Source organism: Dama dama, chromosome 1 (genome assembly GCF_033118175.1).
Source record: "Dama dama isolate Ldn47 chromosome 1, ASM3311817v1, whole genome shotgun sequence".
NCBI lineage: Eukaryota > Metazoa > Chordata > Mammalia > Artiodactyla > Cervidae > Dama > Dama dama.
Window position 1 is genome coordinate 47,237,737 of NC_083681.1, and position 17,933 is coordinate 47,255,669.

At 37.7% G+C, this 17,933-nt stretch overlaps 1 protein-coding gene across 1 annotated transcript; it reads right to left on the reverse strand.

Annotated features, from left to right (window-relative positions):
- Window positions 1-15,606: 15,606 nt before the first annotated feature.
- On the reverse strand, window positions 15,607-16,554 carry LOC133053028 (olfactory receptor 56A3). The gene has a single exon (XM_061137838.1). It carries the CDS (start codon window positions 16,552-16,554, stop codon window positions 15,607-15,609), a length of 948 nt encoding a protein of 315 aa, XP_060993821.1.
- Window positions 16,555-17,933: the final 1,379 nt, after the last annotated feature.

Genomic DNA, 17,933 nt, shown 5'->3' on the forward strand with positions numbered 1-17,933 from the left:
ACACAGATCCACTCCCTAATCTTTTCACCTAGAACCAGTAGTTTTACTTGAGTGAAGTTTTCAAGAAGCCCTATTCTTGTGATACTTTTGATGTAAAATTTCAAGATAACAGCTTATAGCTAATTGCTTACTTTGTAATATAGTACATTACTTCCTGGAAGGTCAAAAGTATGGTTGATCCTCTGTTATTCAATTTTTCTAACTATTCCCCATTCCTGTGACCAAGTGTCCTAGGCTAAAGTTTAGATACTAATAGAACAAAATTCACCTCTTGGCTCTGCCACTTGACAAGATGCTTAAATTATCTATCTCTTATTCCTAATTTGTATATTTGCTATGAGGAGTAAGTGTGAGCATGTTAGGAACATTTGACTGTTATTACATGGTTATTATTATTACTATTATTAATATTATAAAGTTTGGCTTCCTAGTTTTTTTTTTTTTTTGAAAACCATTCACTAACACAAACATTGAAGTAAGTGCTGGTTCACACCCAGCATCTTAATAAACATGGTTGTCTCACTGGAAGTCATGCGCGCCTGGACTGTTACTCAGGGCCCTCTCTGGTAGACTACTACCTATCTCCTGGAAATTACCCTCTCACGCACCACTTTCCCCAGTCAATTTTTACATGCCTTATACCTAGATTTTTAAGCCAGACATTCCAAAATTTGTTCAGATCTTTTCATTTGGTTCATAACCATAACTTAATTTAACAATATTTAAATTAAATAGGCCTCCTTTTATCCTGTTGTATTGATTAATGTTGGTTGTTATAAGATAGAGTGCTTTTAGGCTAAATAACCCCCCGTAAAGGCCAGACTCAGGTAAACAATGACTGCTTGCACTTAAATCATTTTATAATTAACATGTTCTTCATTTAACACTTTCTTACATATTCAGTTTCAAAGTTTTTGTGATTTTAAAATATTTATCATTGATACTCACTTTAAAGCAAGGTCAATTGAGTATCTTTTGAGAGTTTTTGAATGGAGAAAGGCATTACCTGGCATCTGGAAATTGGAAGATGTCAAGCCAATCTTGTTACAAACCAGTGAGTTATAAAGGTAGCAGAGGATTTCTTCTTATGGAAATACCTCTTATAACCTGTAAACTGTTCCTTTTAGACCCTTTCCACTGTAGGTTCTCATTTGCTTATAACATCAGAAAAACATTCAGAAGCTCAGTTTTACTATTTGCTAAGGAGGGGTAAAAGAGAGTTAGCAAAAAGAGTGTTTCTTTCTACCAACATTTATTGAATAATTTTAATGTGACTTGCATTTTTTTCTCTTTTAATTTTCATAAAACACTATGAAATAGGTTATATTGCATTACCCATTTTACAGATTTGGATACTAATGCTCAAAGGAGTTAAGCAAATTTTTAACATCAGAAAGCTACAGTTGAAAAAGACAAGGTTAGAAAGCAGATCAATGAGATTCCAGAGCAGAGCTCTCTGCAGTAACATTATATCATCTTAGTATTAGTTTCTTTGTTGTTGTTGAGTCACTAAGTTGTATCTGACTCTTGCAACCCCATGGACTGCAGACCGTCAGGTTCCTCTGTCATGGGATTTCCCAGGCAAGAATACTGGAGTGGGTTGCCGATTTCTTCACCAGGGAATCTTCCCGACTCAGGGATCAAACCTATGTCTCCTCACCATCTCCTGCATTACAGGCAGGTTCTGCATGGCTTCACAGAGTTACCGATGAAGCACAAATTGCCTGATATATGGTCCTTTGTAAACACTATTATCTGTCACTATTATTAAGGAGTCTTATTGTGTGAAATTAAAAGACGCTTACTCCTTGGAAGGAAAGCTATGACCAACCTAGATAGCATATTAAAAAGCAGAGACATTTCTTTGCCAACAAAGGTCCATCTAGTCAAGGCTATGGCTTTTCCAGTGGTCATGTATGGATGTGAGAGTTGGACTGTGAAGAAAGCTGAGTGCCGAAAAATTGGTGCTTTTGAACTGTGGTGTTGGAGAAGACTCTTGAGAGTCCATTGGACTGCAAGGAGATCCAACCAGTCCATCCTAAAGGAGATCAGTTCTGGGTATTCATTGAAGGACTGATGCTGAAGCTGAAACTCCAATACTTTGACCACCTCATGCGAAGTGTTGACTCATTAGAAAAGACCCTAATGCTGGGAGGGATTGGGGGCAGGAGGAGAAGGGGACGACAGAGGATGAGACGGCTGGATGGCATCACCGACTAGATGGGCATGAGTTTGAGTAAACTCCAGGAGTTGGTGATGGACAGAGGGGCCTGGCGTGCTGTGGTTCATGGGGTCGCAAAGAGTTGGACACGACTGAGAGACTGAACTGAACTGATTGTGTAAAGGAAATAGTAGACACTAAATTCAGGTGTGGTTATTCTCAAAGAAAGGGACTTTGAGGGTTATAAAAGCCAGTAATAGTGGAGCTCAACTATTAGTTAGTCTAATAGTTTTAAAGGTCAGGTAAATTTTTGCTATGGTCTCTTTAGTTTCTTTTGCATTTATTTCTGCCCTGATTTTTAAGATTTCTTTCCTTCTGCTAACCCTGGGGTTCTTCATTTCTTCCTTCTCTAATTGCTTTAGGTGTAGAGTTAGGTTATTTATTTGGTTTTTTTCTTGTTTCTTGATGTAAGCCTGTAATGCTATGAACCTTCCCCTTAGCACTGCTTTTACAGTGTCCCATAGGTTTTGGGTTGTTGTGTTTTCATTTTCATTCATTTCTATACATATTTTGATTTCTTTTTTGATTTCTTCTATGATTTATTGGTTATTCAGAAGCGTGTTATTTAGCCTCCATATGTTTGAAGTTTTAACAATTTTTTTTCCTGTAATTGAGATCTAATCTTACTGCACTGTGGTCAGAAAAGATGACTGGAATGATTTCAATTTTTTTGAATTCTCCAAGACCAGATTTATGGCCCAGGATGTGATCTATTCTGGAGAAGGTTCCGTGTGCACTTGAGAAAAAGGTGAAGTTGATTGTTTTGGGTGAAATGTCCTATAGATATCAATTAGGTCTAGCTGGTCCATTGTGTCATTTAAGGTTTGTGTTTCCTTGTTAATTTTCTGTTTAGTTGATCTATCCATAGTTGTGAGTGGGGTATTAAAGTCTCCCACTATTATTGTGTTACTATTAATTTCCTCTTTCATACTCGTTAGTGTTTGCCGCACATATTGCGGTGCTCCTATGTTGGGTGCATATAAATTTATAATTGTTATATCTTCTTCTTGCATTAATCCTTTGATCATTATGTAGTGTCCTTCTTTGTCTCTTTTCACATCCTTTATTTGAAAGTCTATTTTATCTGATATGAGTATTGCTACTCCTGCTTTCTTTTGGTCTCCGTTTGCATGAAATATTTTTTTCCAGCCCTTCACTTTTAGTCTGTATGTGTCTCTTGTTTTGAGGTGGGTCTCTTGTAGACAGCATATATAGGGGTCTTGTTTTTGTATCCATTCAGCCAATCTTTGTCTTTTGGTTGGGGCATTCAACCCATTTACATTTAGGGTAATTATTGATAGGTGTGGTCCCGTTGCCATTTACTTTGTTGTTTTGGGTTCACGTTTATACAACCTTTCTGCATTTCCTGTCTAGAGAAGATCCTTTAGCATTTGTTGAAGAGCTGGTTTGGTGGTGCTGAATTCTCTCAGCTTTTGCTTATCTGTAAAGTTTTTGAATTCTCCTTCATATCTGAATGAGATCCTTGCTGGATACAGTAATCTAGGTTGTAGGTTATTCTCTTTCATTACTTTCAGTACATCCTGCCATTTCCTTCTGGCCTGGAGGGTTTCTATTGATAGATCAGCTGTTATCCTTATGGGAATCCCTTTGTGTGTTATTTGTTGTTTTTCCCTTGCTGCTTTTAATATTTGTTCTTTGTGTTTGATCTTTGTTAATTTGATTAATATGTGTCTTGGGGTGTTTCACCTTGGGTTTATCCTGTTTGGGACTCTGTGGGTTTCTTTGACTTGGGTGGCTATTTCCTTCCCCATTTTAGGGAAGTTTTCAGCTATTATCTCCTCAAGTATTTTCGCATGGCCTTTCTTTTTGTCTTCTTCTTCTGAAACTCCTATGATTCGAATGTTGGGGCGTTTCACATTGTCCCAGAGGTCCCTGAGGTTGTCCTCATTTCTTTTGATCCTTTTTTCTTTTTTCCTCTCTGCTTCATTTATTTCCACCATTTTATCTTCTACCTCACTTATCCTATCTTCTGCCTCCGTTATTCTACTCTTGGTTCCCTCCAAAGTGTTTTTGATCTCATTCATTGCATTATTCATTTTTAATTGACTCTTTTTTATTTCTTCTAGGTCTTTATTAAACAGTTCTTGAATCTTTTCAATCTTTGTTTCCAGGCTATTTATCTGTAACTCCATTATGTTTTCAAGATTTTGGATCATTTTTATTATCATTATTCTAAATTCTTTTTCAGGTAGATTCCCTATGTCCTCCTCTTTTGTTTGACTTGGTGGGCATTTTTCATGTTCCTTTACCTGTTGGGTATTTGCCTTTTCATCTTGTTTAGATTGCTGTATCTGGAGTGGGCTTTCTGTATTCTGGGGTCTGTGGTTCCTTTTTATTGTGGAGGATTAACCCAGTGGGTGGGGTTAGACGATTGGCTTGCCAAGGTTTCCTGGTTAGGGAAGCTTGCGTCAGTGTTCTGGTGCGTGGAACTTGATTTCTTCTCTTTGGAGAGCAATGGAGTGCCCAGTAATGAGTTTTGAGATGGGTCTATGTGTTAAGTGTGACCTTGGGCAGCCTGTATGTTGATGTTCAAGGCTATGTTCCTGCGTTGCTGGAGAATTTGCGTGGTATGTCTTGCTCTAAAACTTATTGGCTCTTGGGTGGTGGTTGGTTTCAGTGTAGGTATGAAGGCTTTTGGACAGTCACTTATTCCTTAAAGTTCCATGTAGTCAGGAGTTTTCTGGTGTTTTCAGGTTTTGGGCTTAAGTCTCCTGCCTCTGGTTTTCAGTTTTATTCTTCCTGTAGTCTCAGGTCTTCTCCAACTATACAGCCCTGATAAGAAAACTTCTAGGTTAATGGCTAAAAGATTCTCCCCCGTTAGGGACACCCAAATAAACAAAATTGACAAACCATTAGCAAGACTCATTAAGAAACAAAGAGAGAAGAACCAAATTAAAAAATTAGAAATGAAAATGGAGAGATCACAACAGACAACACTGAAATACAAAGGATCGTAAGAGACTACTACCAGCAGCTCTATGCCAATAAAATGGACAACTTGGATGAAATGGACAAATTCTTAGAAAAGTATAACTTTCCAAAACTGAACCAGGAAGAAATAGAAGATCTTAACAGATCCATCACAAGCAAGGAAATCGAAACTGTAATCAAAAATCTTCCAGCAAACAAAAGCCCAGGACCAGATGGCTTCACAGCTGAATTCTACCAAAAATTTAGAGAAGAGCTAACACCTATCTTACTCAAACTCTTCCAGAAAATTGCAGATGAAGGTAAGCTTCCAAACTCATTCTATGAGGCCACCATCACCCTAATTCCAAAACCAGACAAAGATGCCACAAAAAAAAGAAAACTACAGGCCAATATCACTGATGAACATAGATGCAAAAATCCTTAACAAAATTCTAGCAAACAGAATCCAACAACATATTAAAAAAATCATACACCATGACCAAGTGGGCTTTATCCCAGGAATGCAAGGATTCTTTAATATCTGCAAATCAATCAATGTAATACACCACATTAACAAATTGAAAGATAAAAACCATATGATTATCTCAATAGATGCAGAGAAAGCCTTTGACAAAATTCAACACTCATTTATGATTAAAACTCTCCAAAAAGCAGGAATAGAAGGAACATACCTCAACATAATAAAAGCTATATATGACAAACCCACAGCAAGCATCACCCTCAATGGTGAAAAATTGAAAGCATTTCCCCTGAAATCAGGAACAAGACAAGGGTGCCCACTCTCACCACTACTATTCAACATAGTGTTGGAAGTTCTGGCCACAGCAGTCAGGGCAGAAAAAGAAGTAAAAGGAATCCAGATAGGAAAAGAAGACATGAAACTCTATTTGCAGATGACATGATCCTCTACATAGAAAACCCTAAAGACTCTACCAGAAAATTACTAGAGCTAATCAATGAATACAGTAAAGTTGCACGATATAAAATTAACACACAGAAATCCCTTGCATTCCTATATACTAACAATGAAAAAACAGAAAGAGAAATTAAGGAAACAATACCATTCACCATTGCAACAAAAAGAATAAAATACTTAGGAGTATATCTACCTAAAGAAACAAAAGACCTATACATAGAAAACTATAAAACACTGATGAAAGAAATCAAAGAGGACACAAACAGATGGAGAAACATACCGTGTTCATGGATTGGAAGAATCAATATTGTCAAAATGGCTATTCTACCCAAAGCAATCTATTGATTCAATGCAATCCCTATCAAGCTACCAACGGTATTTTTCACAGAACTAGACCAAATAATTTCACAATTTGTATGGAAATACAAAAAACCTCGAATAGCCAAAGCAATCTTGAGAAAGAAGAATGGAACTGGAGGAATCAACCTGCCTGACTTCAGACTATACTACAAAGCCACAGTCATCAAGACAGTATGGTACTGGCAGAAAGATAGAAATATAGATCAATGGAACAGAATAGAAAGCCCAGAGATGAATCCACGAACCTATGGACACCTTATCTTTGACAAAGGAGGCAAGGATATACAATGGAAAAAAGACAACCTCTTTAACAAGTGGTGCTGGGAAAACTGGTCAACCACTTGTAAAAGAATTAAACTAGAACACTTTCTAACACCATACACAAAAATAAACTCAAAATGGATTAAAGATCTAAATGTAAGACCAGAAACTATAAAACTCCTAGAGGAGAACATAGGCAAAACACTCTCCGACATAAATCACAGCAAGATCCTCTATGACCCACCTCCCAGAATATTGGAAATAAAAGCAAAACTAAACAAATGGGACCTAATGAAACTTAAAAGCTTTTGCACTACAAAGGAAACTATAAGTAAGGTGAAAAGACAGCCCTCAGATTGGGAGAAAATAATAGCAAATGAAGAAACAGACAAAGGATTAATCTCAAAAATATACAAGCAACTCCTGCAGCTCAATTCCAGAAAAATAAATGACCCAATCAAAAAATGGGCCAAAGAACTAAACAGACATTTCTCCAAAGAAGACATACAGATGGCTAACAAACACATGAAAAGATGCTCAACATCACTCATTATCAGAGAAATGCAAATCAAAACCACAATGAGGTACCATTACATGCCAGTCAGGATGGCTGCTATCCAAAAGTCTACAAGCAATAAATGCTGGAGAGGGTGTGGAGAAAAGGGAACCCTCTTACACTGTTGGTGGGAATGCAAACTAGTACAGCCGCTATGGAAAACAGTGTGGAGATTTCTTAGAAAACTGGAAATAGAACTGCCATATGACCCAGCAATCCCACTTCTGGGCATACACACTGAGGAAACCAGATCTGAAAGAGACACGTGCACCCCAATGTTCATCGCAGCACTGTTTATAATAGCCAGGACATGGAAGCAACCTAGATGCCCATCAGCAGATGAATGGATAAGGAAGCTGTGGTACATATACACCATGGAATATTACTCAGCCATTAAAAAGAATTCATTTGAACCAGTCCTAATGAGATGGATGAAGCTGGAGCCCATTATACAGAGTGAAGTAAGCCAGAAAGACAAAGAACATTACAGCATGCTAACACATATATATGGAATTTAGAAAGATGGTAACGATAACCCTATATGCAAAACAGAAAAAGAGACAGAGAAATACAGAACAGACTTTTGAACTCTGTGGGAGAATGTGAGGGTGGGATATTTCAAAAGAACAGCATGTATACTATCTATGGTGAAACAGATCACCAGCCCAGGTCCTGTCCCTGGGTTGGGAAGATCCTTTGAAGAAGGGAATGCCTCCCACACAGTATTCTTGCCTGAAGAATTCCATGGACAGAAAAGCCTGGTGGACCTCAGTCCATGGGGTCACAAAGAGTTGGACACGACTAACACTTTCACTTTTTTCAGATCCCATTGGTTGGTAGATGATTGCTGTTGATGTGGTGCTTCCTCCCCTTAAATGTAAAAAAGAAAGGAAGCTTTGGGGCCAACACTGAAAAGGGAGAGGCAAAATAACATTCATGACACTGGACACAACTTTGTTCCCTGTCAACCATGTATTGTCATGTAGACATAGCCAAAGTGGACTGAAGCAGGTGTTGAACACAGTACATTCATGACTATCTTCATACATTCCTTTAAAACTTTGCTGTTATTATTTAGTCACTCAGTCATGTCTGACTCTTTTGCCACTTCATGGACTGTAGCCCACCAGGCTCCTCTGTCCGTGGGATTTCCCAGGCAAGAATACTGGAGTGGGTTGTCATTTCCTTCTGCAATGAATCTTCTTAATCCAGAGATCAAATCCATGTTTCCTGCATTGTCAGGTGGATTCTTTACCACTGAGCCAGCAGGAAAGCCCTCTTTTAAAACTCACTAACAGAGAAAAATGAGGAACACTACCACCTATTGTGACTTGCTATTTTACTCAACATCAGAATGTGTCTGTGCTGCTTCTTTAATCCTCTGGATATGAGAGGGGAAATAATTCCAAAAAAACCACAAACAAGTAAAAATTAAAAAATTAGATGGGGAGGGAGAAGAGGTTTTGCCATCAGATTTTATGGAAAATATTAAATTTTGAAAAAAAATTGTGTTTTGTATTTCTATTACTTAATGTAAAAAAACAAAAAACAAAAACAAAAACTTACCCTGGAGCCCACCTTTATGGCAGGAGCTCTGAGGACACCACCCAGACAGATACAGGACTTGCAGGTGGTTCTGCTAAGTCAGTCCAGAGAGACAAGAAACAGCTCCCAGAGTGCATCCACCTCTCTCCACTGGACCCTTTGTCCCTTTTTCTGTCTATACCTTCTGTTACCAAGTTTAGAACATGAATACCAGACTGGTTAATATTGTCTCATATTTTTTCTTTGTACATTTTGTCTCTATATCTCTTCTGCATTATTTCTCTCATTCTTTAATTTAAATAAGCTGCATTTCTATATCTTTATCTACATAAGTTTTTTTTTTTTTTTTTTTTCCCTGTAGTGGCAAATCTGCTATAAACCCATTCAGTGACTTTTTAAATTTTTTTTCAGATAAATTTTTCAGATATTATTTATTTTTGCTCTAGAAATCCATTAATTTCTTTTTTTAACCTTCCTTTTCTTTGTTTATTCTCTCTCCTTTAACATATTTATAATATTGTTTCAATATTTTTAGCTTTATAATTGCATCAGCTCTGTAAATTTCTGAGTCTGCTTGTGCTAATTAGCTTTTCTCCTGGTTGTGGGTCACATTTTCCAGCATCTAAGTATGGGTATTGGTTTTTTGTTAGATGTTGAGAATCTCACAACATTGGAAATCTAGGTTTTTTGATAGTTGTTTTGGTTTAAAGAGTGTTTTAGTTCATTTGGGCTGCTGAAACAAAATATTACAGGCTGAGTAGCTTGTAAACAATGGAAATTTCTTTTTCACAATTCTGGAGGCTGAAAGTGCAAGATCAAGGCACTAGCAGAGTTGCTTTCTGGAGAGGCTCTTCCTCCGGGTTCATTATTAGTGACTTCTAGCTCTGTCCTGACATAATGGAAAGGTGAGAGGTTTTATGGGGTCTCTTTTATAAGAACCTTAAACCCATTCACGAGGGCTCCACTCTCATTTGACCTTCAGTTCAGTTCCGTTCAGTCACTCAGTCGTGTCCGACTCTTTGTGACCCCATGAATCACAGCATGCCAGGCCTCCCTGTCCATTACCAACTCCTAGAGTTTACTCAAACTCATGTCCATCGAGTCGGTGACGCCATCCAGCCATCTCATCCTCTGTCGTCCCCTTCTCCTCCTGCCCCCAGTCCCTCCCAGCATCAGGGTCTTTTCCAGTGAGTCAGTTCTTCACATTAGGTGACCAAAGTATTGGAGTTTCAGCTTCAGCAGCAGTCCTTCCAATGAACACACAGGATTGATCTCCTTTAGCATTTGACCTTAGCACCTCCCAAAGGTCCTACTTCCTAATAGCATCATCAGTGAGGGTTGGGATTTCAACAGATCAGTGAGGGAGGGGCACAGAAGTTCACACCAAAGAGAGGAGTATGTGAGTTTGTTTTGGCAAGCCAGTAAGCTATGTTTTGATCAGGCTGTCCCTCTCAAGATTTGTTTTCAGTTTCTTAAGGTAGATCTCTAGTAACCTTATCTCCAGGGCTAGTTTGGTATCACTAATTATATACGGCTATCCCGGAGATCCTCCTGAATACCAGATACTGAATACAGTCTCTCCATGCTGGCTGGCCATGAAACTTAGTCACTCGGTCGTGTTCTACTCTGTGTGATCTCGTGGACTGTAGCCTGCCGGGCGCCTATGTCCACGGGGTTTTTCAGGCAAGTATAATGGAGTGAGTTGCCATTTCCTCCTCCAGGGGATCTTCCCGACCCAGGAATTGAACACATCTCCTGAATTGGCAGTTGGGTTTTTTACCACTGAGCTACCTGGGAAACCCCTGTTTCAACTACATGAGCTTTCAAACCCACATTTACCTGTCTTCACCTGTCTCTCTTACTGTACTGTGAGCTCATTTTGACCAGGGACAGTGTGTAATTCATCTGTTTTCTTGGAATTATGGTACAGGGCCTGGCACATAGGAAAGAAAAACAAAAATTATTGAGCTTTTTTTTTTTTTTTAATTTCCAGTAACCAACATCTAGGTTATGGAGTCCTAATATAAAAGTAAATACAAATTTAACAACAATAAAAACATCCACTAAAGTAATACATCACAAGTAATCTTATCTTCATATACACAAAATAGGGCATACAACCATACATAAGATTTACAATTATGCAAAAAGAAAATTATAAATAAATACTTCATTAGTCACTAACATTAGAAAGTCCTCATTTCATGTGTTTGTTAGCCATCTGTATGTCTTCTTTGGAGAAATGTCTGTTTAGTTCTTTGGCCCATTTTTTGATTGGGTCATTTATTTTTCTGGAATTGAGCTGCAGGAGTTGCTTGTATATTTTTGAGATTAATCCTTTGTCTGTTTCTTCATTTGCTATTATTTTCTCCCAATCTGAGGGCTGTCTTTTCACCTTACTTATAGTTTCCTTTGTAGTGCAAAAGCTTTTAAGTTTCATTAGGTCCCATTTGTTTAGTTTTGCTTTTATTTCCAATATTCTGGGAGGTGGGTCATAGAGGATCTTGCTTCAGTGTGGAGATTTCTTAAAAAACTGGAAATAGAACTGCCATATGATCCAGCAATCCCACTTCTGGGCATACACACTGAGGAAACCAGATCTGAAAGAGACACGTGCACCCCAATGTTCATCGCAGCACTGTTTATAATAGCCAGGACATGGAAGCAACCTAGATGCCCATCAGCAGATGAATGGATAAGGAAGCTGTGGTACATATACACCATGGAATATTACTCAGCCATTAAAAATAATTCATTTGAACCAGTCCTAATGAGATGGATGAAGCTGGAGCCCCTTATACAGAGTGAAGTAAGCCAGAAAGATAAAGAACATTACAGCATACTGACACATGTATATGGAATTTAGAAAGGTGATAACGATAACCCTATATGCAGAACAGAAAAAGAGACACAGAAATACAGAACAGACTTTTGAACTTTGTGGGAGAATGTGAGGGTGGGATATTTCAAAAGAACAACATGTATACTATCTATGGTGAAACAGATCACCAGCCCAGGTGGGATGCACGAGACAAGTGCTCCGGCCTGGTGCACTGGGAAGACCCAGAGGAATCGGGTGGAGAGGGAGGTGGGAGGGGGGATCGGGATTGGGAATACATGTAAATCCATGGCTGATTCCTATCAATGTATGACAAAACCCACTGGAAAAAAAAAATAATAATAATAAAAATTAAAAAAAAAAAAAAAAGAAGAAAGTCCTCATTGACAAAAGACAATGTGTCCCTGGTCTTGGAATTAGATTCTCACTCTTATCTTAGGTTCTACTGTAGCTAGATCTGAGGATTTTCTGCTACTTTTCTTAGCTTTTACCCACATAACACTTCATCTAGAAGGACTCGAGTAAAAATTTAAATATTTAATTACTGTTTTGGAGAACAGAGGTCTTGCTGTTGAGCTATTATCTCTGCTAGATTAGACTGTGGTGTGTTTTCTCTGGTTTGTGCCTGATTCTAATAATGGGCCTTCTTTTTCAGTCTTAATTTCATCTGTATGTTTACAGTTTAGATGATTATGTTTCTGTTTTGGCTCAAACTCAAGTTTCTGTTATAATAGTCTGCTTAGACCCTCAAATCCTGTCTTACATTTAGGTCTGGACTTTCTGCCAAGTGGCCATGGCCTTGGACCCCTACCTTAGGTTCTTCTTGGCTATATCCTTCCTATCTGTTGATGTTTCACACTGCTTCTTGAACTACTGCTTCTTCCAGTTTCAGAGACTTTGCACTTATACACACGGACCTTGCCTATTTACTCATTTTTGCAACCTTAGCACCATATCAAGGATTTATTTCCATTAGGGATAATGGATAGATTTGTTTCCATTAGGGATAAACAGATAGGCATATTTGATAGATGATTGTTGTTAAATGTTGGCCCTGAAGGGCCATCACCGTTTTCTGTATGTGCTCTGCATTGCTCTCTCAGCTCAATAGCCTATGTCTGCTGGGTCTGCTCTCAGATATGTCTCAGTCTTTCTGGATAGAGGAGGAAGGGTGTAACTATGGGTAATGTGTGACCAAACTGCAAGGTCTCACCAACAAGATCTGAGCTTTAACATTTTATTAATATGGCTATGAGGTTTGAAGAGACAGGTTTCTTGCTCATATGGTTGAATGGATAGTAAATTATAATAATCTCACTATTAAATGTTTCATAGAAAATGTATTCTATTAAAATAATTCAGTTAATCTAAAATACATACACCTGTGTCTAAATAGTGTAAAAAGAAACTTAAAAAATTATAAATTATGATTATCTACCTTCTGGTAAACCTTTGATGATAACACTTATTTACTCTAGCACTAAGCACTAATATTCCCTACTTACGATGAATAAAATCTTTATTTACATTTTCCTTAGGCTCTATAAATTTGAAGATTTATACAAGGCTCATTTTCAACTTCATCATTGCAGGATTTGAAGACTATATGTTGTAAAAAGCCAGTATATAAGCCATCTCTTATTTTAATCTTTACATATTGGTTCCTAGCAATTAGCATTCATAATATGCACCTTTTAATACAAGAAATCATCATCTAACGTCTAAAACCCTGGCTTCCTTTTCTCCATGTGGAAAAGCAAAGAAAAAGAAAACTTACAACAAAGAAGAAAGAAGATAGCTATACCTCTTTTCCAAAAAAGATTCATTTATCCCCAATTCATTTGGTCTCCTCCCCATTTGGAGTCTAGTGATGCATTAATTAATATAGTAGCCACAAGTCACATGTGACTGTTGAGCACTTGAAATGTACATAGTTCCAACTGAAAAATGCTGTAAATATAAAATACACACTGGATTTCAAAGCTGTTGTTGTTGCTTAGCCACTCAGTTGTATTCAAGTTTTCTGTGACCCCACGGACTGTAGCCTGCTAGACTCCTCTGTGCAGGTGATTTCCCAGGCAAGCATATTGGAGCAGGTTGCCATTTTCTCCTCCAGGGGATCTTTCTGACCCAGAGATGAAACTTGGGTTTCCTGTGTCTCTTGTGTTGCAGGCAGATTCTTTACCGTTGAGACACCAGGGATTTCAAAGATGTAGCACATAAAAAGAATGTACACTATTTCACTATTAAATTATTTTATATTCATTATATACTGTAATGATAATATTTAGATTATATTAGGGTAAATAAAATACACTATTATAATTAACTTTTTAACTTTTGATTTGGCTACCAAAAACCCAAAATTAAATATATGGTTCAAATGGAGAGAAATATTCTAGAAGACATCTCCCTTTGTATCACCCATTTTAGAGAAATAAAGCCATTGCTAAATCTGTTTACCTTGTTTATCAAATGAGTCTGTCAATACTGCTTTGATATGGGCCACAAACATAAAAATATATATAAACAAAACAACACAAAGCTTTCACACATATATTTTAAAAATGTGAGCATTGTATTGGTCTATTTTAGGATACAAAATTATGTAAAATTTCCTTAGTCTTGAGAAAGTGTGTGCTCTAAATCTCACAACGTAACTCATTGAAAAAAAATTTTTACATTCATGTTTTTTCTACTGGAGAGATCTGGACTTGATATACAAACACTGTCACGCTTACACAGATCTGTCCACAAAGTTTTAAGTTAGTACATTAATATAATATTGTTAAAACTTGAAGACTTTAATATTTTCTAAGATTTAGTGGCTTGAATTTAATTTAGAGGAATATTATATCTGTATTCGTAAGACCTTCCCATTGGCATCCAGTTATGAACATTTTAGACTAGATAGGATTTTTGTTATGTTAAAATCTTTGGGAAAATGAAATTTTGGGGAGATCTTTCATTTGAGAATTGTGTATTCCTGGAATTAATGTTTGTATTCCTCCAAATGAAACTTTGAGCCACTGAAAACAGCAATAATGTTTTAATATCTTTGTACTTTAATAGCTAACAGAATTCCCAGAGATACAAGAAACTCTGGGAATGAAACTGTCCAATGAAAAGAAAACAATGTCCATCTAGTCTGTTTTATATCTTAGAATTATTACTAGATTGTATTTATAATGCTTGCAGTTCTTTAACTCATTAGCAGAGCTCTATTTGCATACCAGAAATGGTGACACTCTGGATTCAAATGATAGGTGGTAATGAGAATTTAGAAATCTCTTAAATCTATTAAAACTCACTGATAACACATGAGCAATTCAGGCAAACACCCTGCCTTTTTGCAATGTACATTGCCAGAAATCATCTTGCTTTCTAGAAGAAAAGATAGAGACAAAGGCCCAGACAAGAACAAAGCAGGGACCAGAAACAGAAGCAGTGACAAAGAGAGACAATCATGTGGTTGAAGGATAAAAGAAAAAGACCCAATTAAAGACCGGCAGCAACTCTCCACCATTCAGGACTGAAATGTCAACTCTTATTTTTATTCTCCAGTATGTTCCTTACTGTGGAAATAGAAAGACATTACACATTATACAACACAATCCACCAAATATCCACAGTTGTATACTTCACATTATAAATTTTATGTCATAGAACAGTTGGCTATTCAGGAAAGTAAATCTCTCTCTTTAGATCCTGCCCTAAGGAAGCATAATATTTTATACAAAATAGGATCATATGTGTGGGAAAAGAGGAGAAAGGGCCAAGAAAATTCCTGATTGAGGAGTGAGAGAAAGAGAAACTCTAAATGAAACTTCAGCATTATTAAAGGAGACACATAGTTCATCCAGTTTGAGAGTAAAACTTATGAACTTCAGTCCACTCATCCATTATTGATTCAAAAATCATCCTACTTTACTAATGCAGCGATCCAGTTGTCTTAATTACCATCCTTTCTTCAGTAACCTCTGGATTCCTTGCTTGATCTCCTGGGTTCGCACCCCATAGACAATGGGGTTGAGGGCTGCAGGGATGACATGATGCAGGACATTGAGCAAGACTGGCACATCAGGGGACACCTTCTTCTTTGCCACGTGAGTGAGGACAAAGACCAGGAGAATGGTGCTGAAGAAGAGGATCAGGATGAAGTGGGAGCCACACGTGCTTAGGGCCTTGGCCACAGCTCCTTCTGACTTAAGTCTCAGAACAGCCCTTAGTATGAGGGTGTAGGAGAGGAAGATGAGGATGAGGTCAGATCCCAGCAGGGTCCAGCCTCCAGCAAACTGGTAGACAAGATTGATAGTGACATCATCACAGGATAGCCTGGACACAGACATATTGGCACAGATGCAGTTCTCAATGACATTTCTCCCACAATAATGGAGTCGTACAGAGAGGATGGGGATGGGCACTGTGAAAAGGACATTTCTGGCTAAAATAAAGATGGTTGCCTTTGCAACAAATTGGTCTGTGATGATGGATGGATACCTCAATGGTTGGCAGACAGCCACATAGCGGTCATAGGCCATGACCATGAATGTGCAGGACTCCATGGCAAGGAAGCAATTCATGATGTACATCTGAAGGAAACAGGTAAAGAAGCTGATGGATCTGAGATCAAACCAAAAGATGGCCAGGACCTTGGGGATGACGGTGAGGCAGAGCACCATGTCCAGCAGGGAGAGGAGGCTGAGCAGGTAATACATGGGCTCATGCAGAGAGGCCTCCAGCCGGATGGTGATGAGGAGGGTGATGTTGGCCCCCATGGCCAGGAGGAAGAGGAGACTGAGGGGCAGGGACAGCCAGTGCTGCCAGCTGGGGGACCTGACAAAACAGTTCAGGAGGAAGTCTGAAATCTCAGTGGAGATGCTGCCATTTTGGTGTGCTGTCATATTTTGTCATATATTTCTACAGCTTTCTTTTAGTGATCTGTAAAATTAGGATAAAATTTAGCTACTGATTCAAAGTGCATGAAGATACTGTAGAATAAGTTGCTTTAGTTAAGTGAAACTGTTGCATCCTAGCAGATTTTCCAGAGCCAAGAAAATTTATTTGTATAACCTTTGTGCCATACTACTGGTATATTCCTTTTATGTTAAAAAAAATAGAACTGGAGTGATATGACTTGTCTATATAGGCTGGATTTATTCAAGATTTATTAGAGCTTTTAAATCTTTATAGACACTAAAAGAAGGAGAAAATAACTTAGAAAATTACTTTGTGAAAGGTGAATCTCCAAATTTGTACTCCTAAGTTTCTTCCTCTTTTTTGTTTTTATGGACTACACAAACTACCATACATATGATTAAACTATAGCAGTACAACCAAATAAGCAGCAGATCCTGGCACAGACTAAGGACAGAAGAAAATGGCTCTAACTCCTCAGCTACTCCAATCTGACAATTCACTTATACTTGTTTTTCTTTAATTAGGTAATTTTAAAACTATACACTGAAAATAAAGTTAGTTAATCTGCTTTTTGCCTAAAAATTCATTTTGATTTGATAGGTATAGAATTGAAAATAATTGCTTTTTTTCTCTTTGTCAGATTTTCATATTAGTAGGATTCCTAACTTTTGGAAGAAACAACCTTAAAAGGAGAGTGAGAAAAATCTCATAGCTACGTGGGAGCAATACCTGTCATTAAAGATGAAAAGCTGATTTTTCTGATTACAATAGTGTGAGGAAGTTGAAGTCCACCTCTAGAGTCCTTCCATCTCCAATCTGTTTCCCTTTGCCGTCTTACAAATTATAACCCCAAATCTCACCATCTCCAGGATACTTTTCTTATCTGAGGATTTTAAAGTAATTCCTGAAAGAATTCATAATTCCCTGCATAGAAGCAGGGAAAATCTTGAAATGACCTTCAGAGGGTACTGGAATAATTAGCAATTCAGACAAGAATATCCACGGGGAAACCTAGAGGAAGAAGCATGATTTTCATCTCCTGAAGTGCTTTGGGATAATTATTTCTAGTAATAAGATGACATTTCTGAGAACAATGCAAAAAGATGATTTTGCCTCTTTTCCTACTAACTGACCATTCTTTTCTCCTCTTTTTTTCTGGAAGGTTTGTTCCTACATGTTCTTCAATCCATTTCATTCAAAAAGCACTGAACAACCTGCTCAACCTTAGAAGTAAAGAAGCATCAGTTTCTCACCCTCTCCTTTTCCATTTTTGCTTGCAATCAAAACTTGCCAGTTACAGTGCTAGGGCTGAGGACGTGGGGCTAATGGTTACTGGTTCTAGCCAGGAGTAGGAAAAAGACAG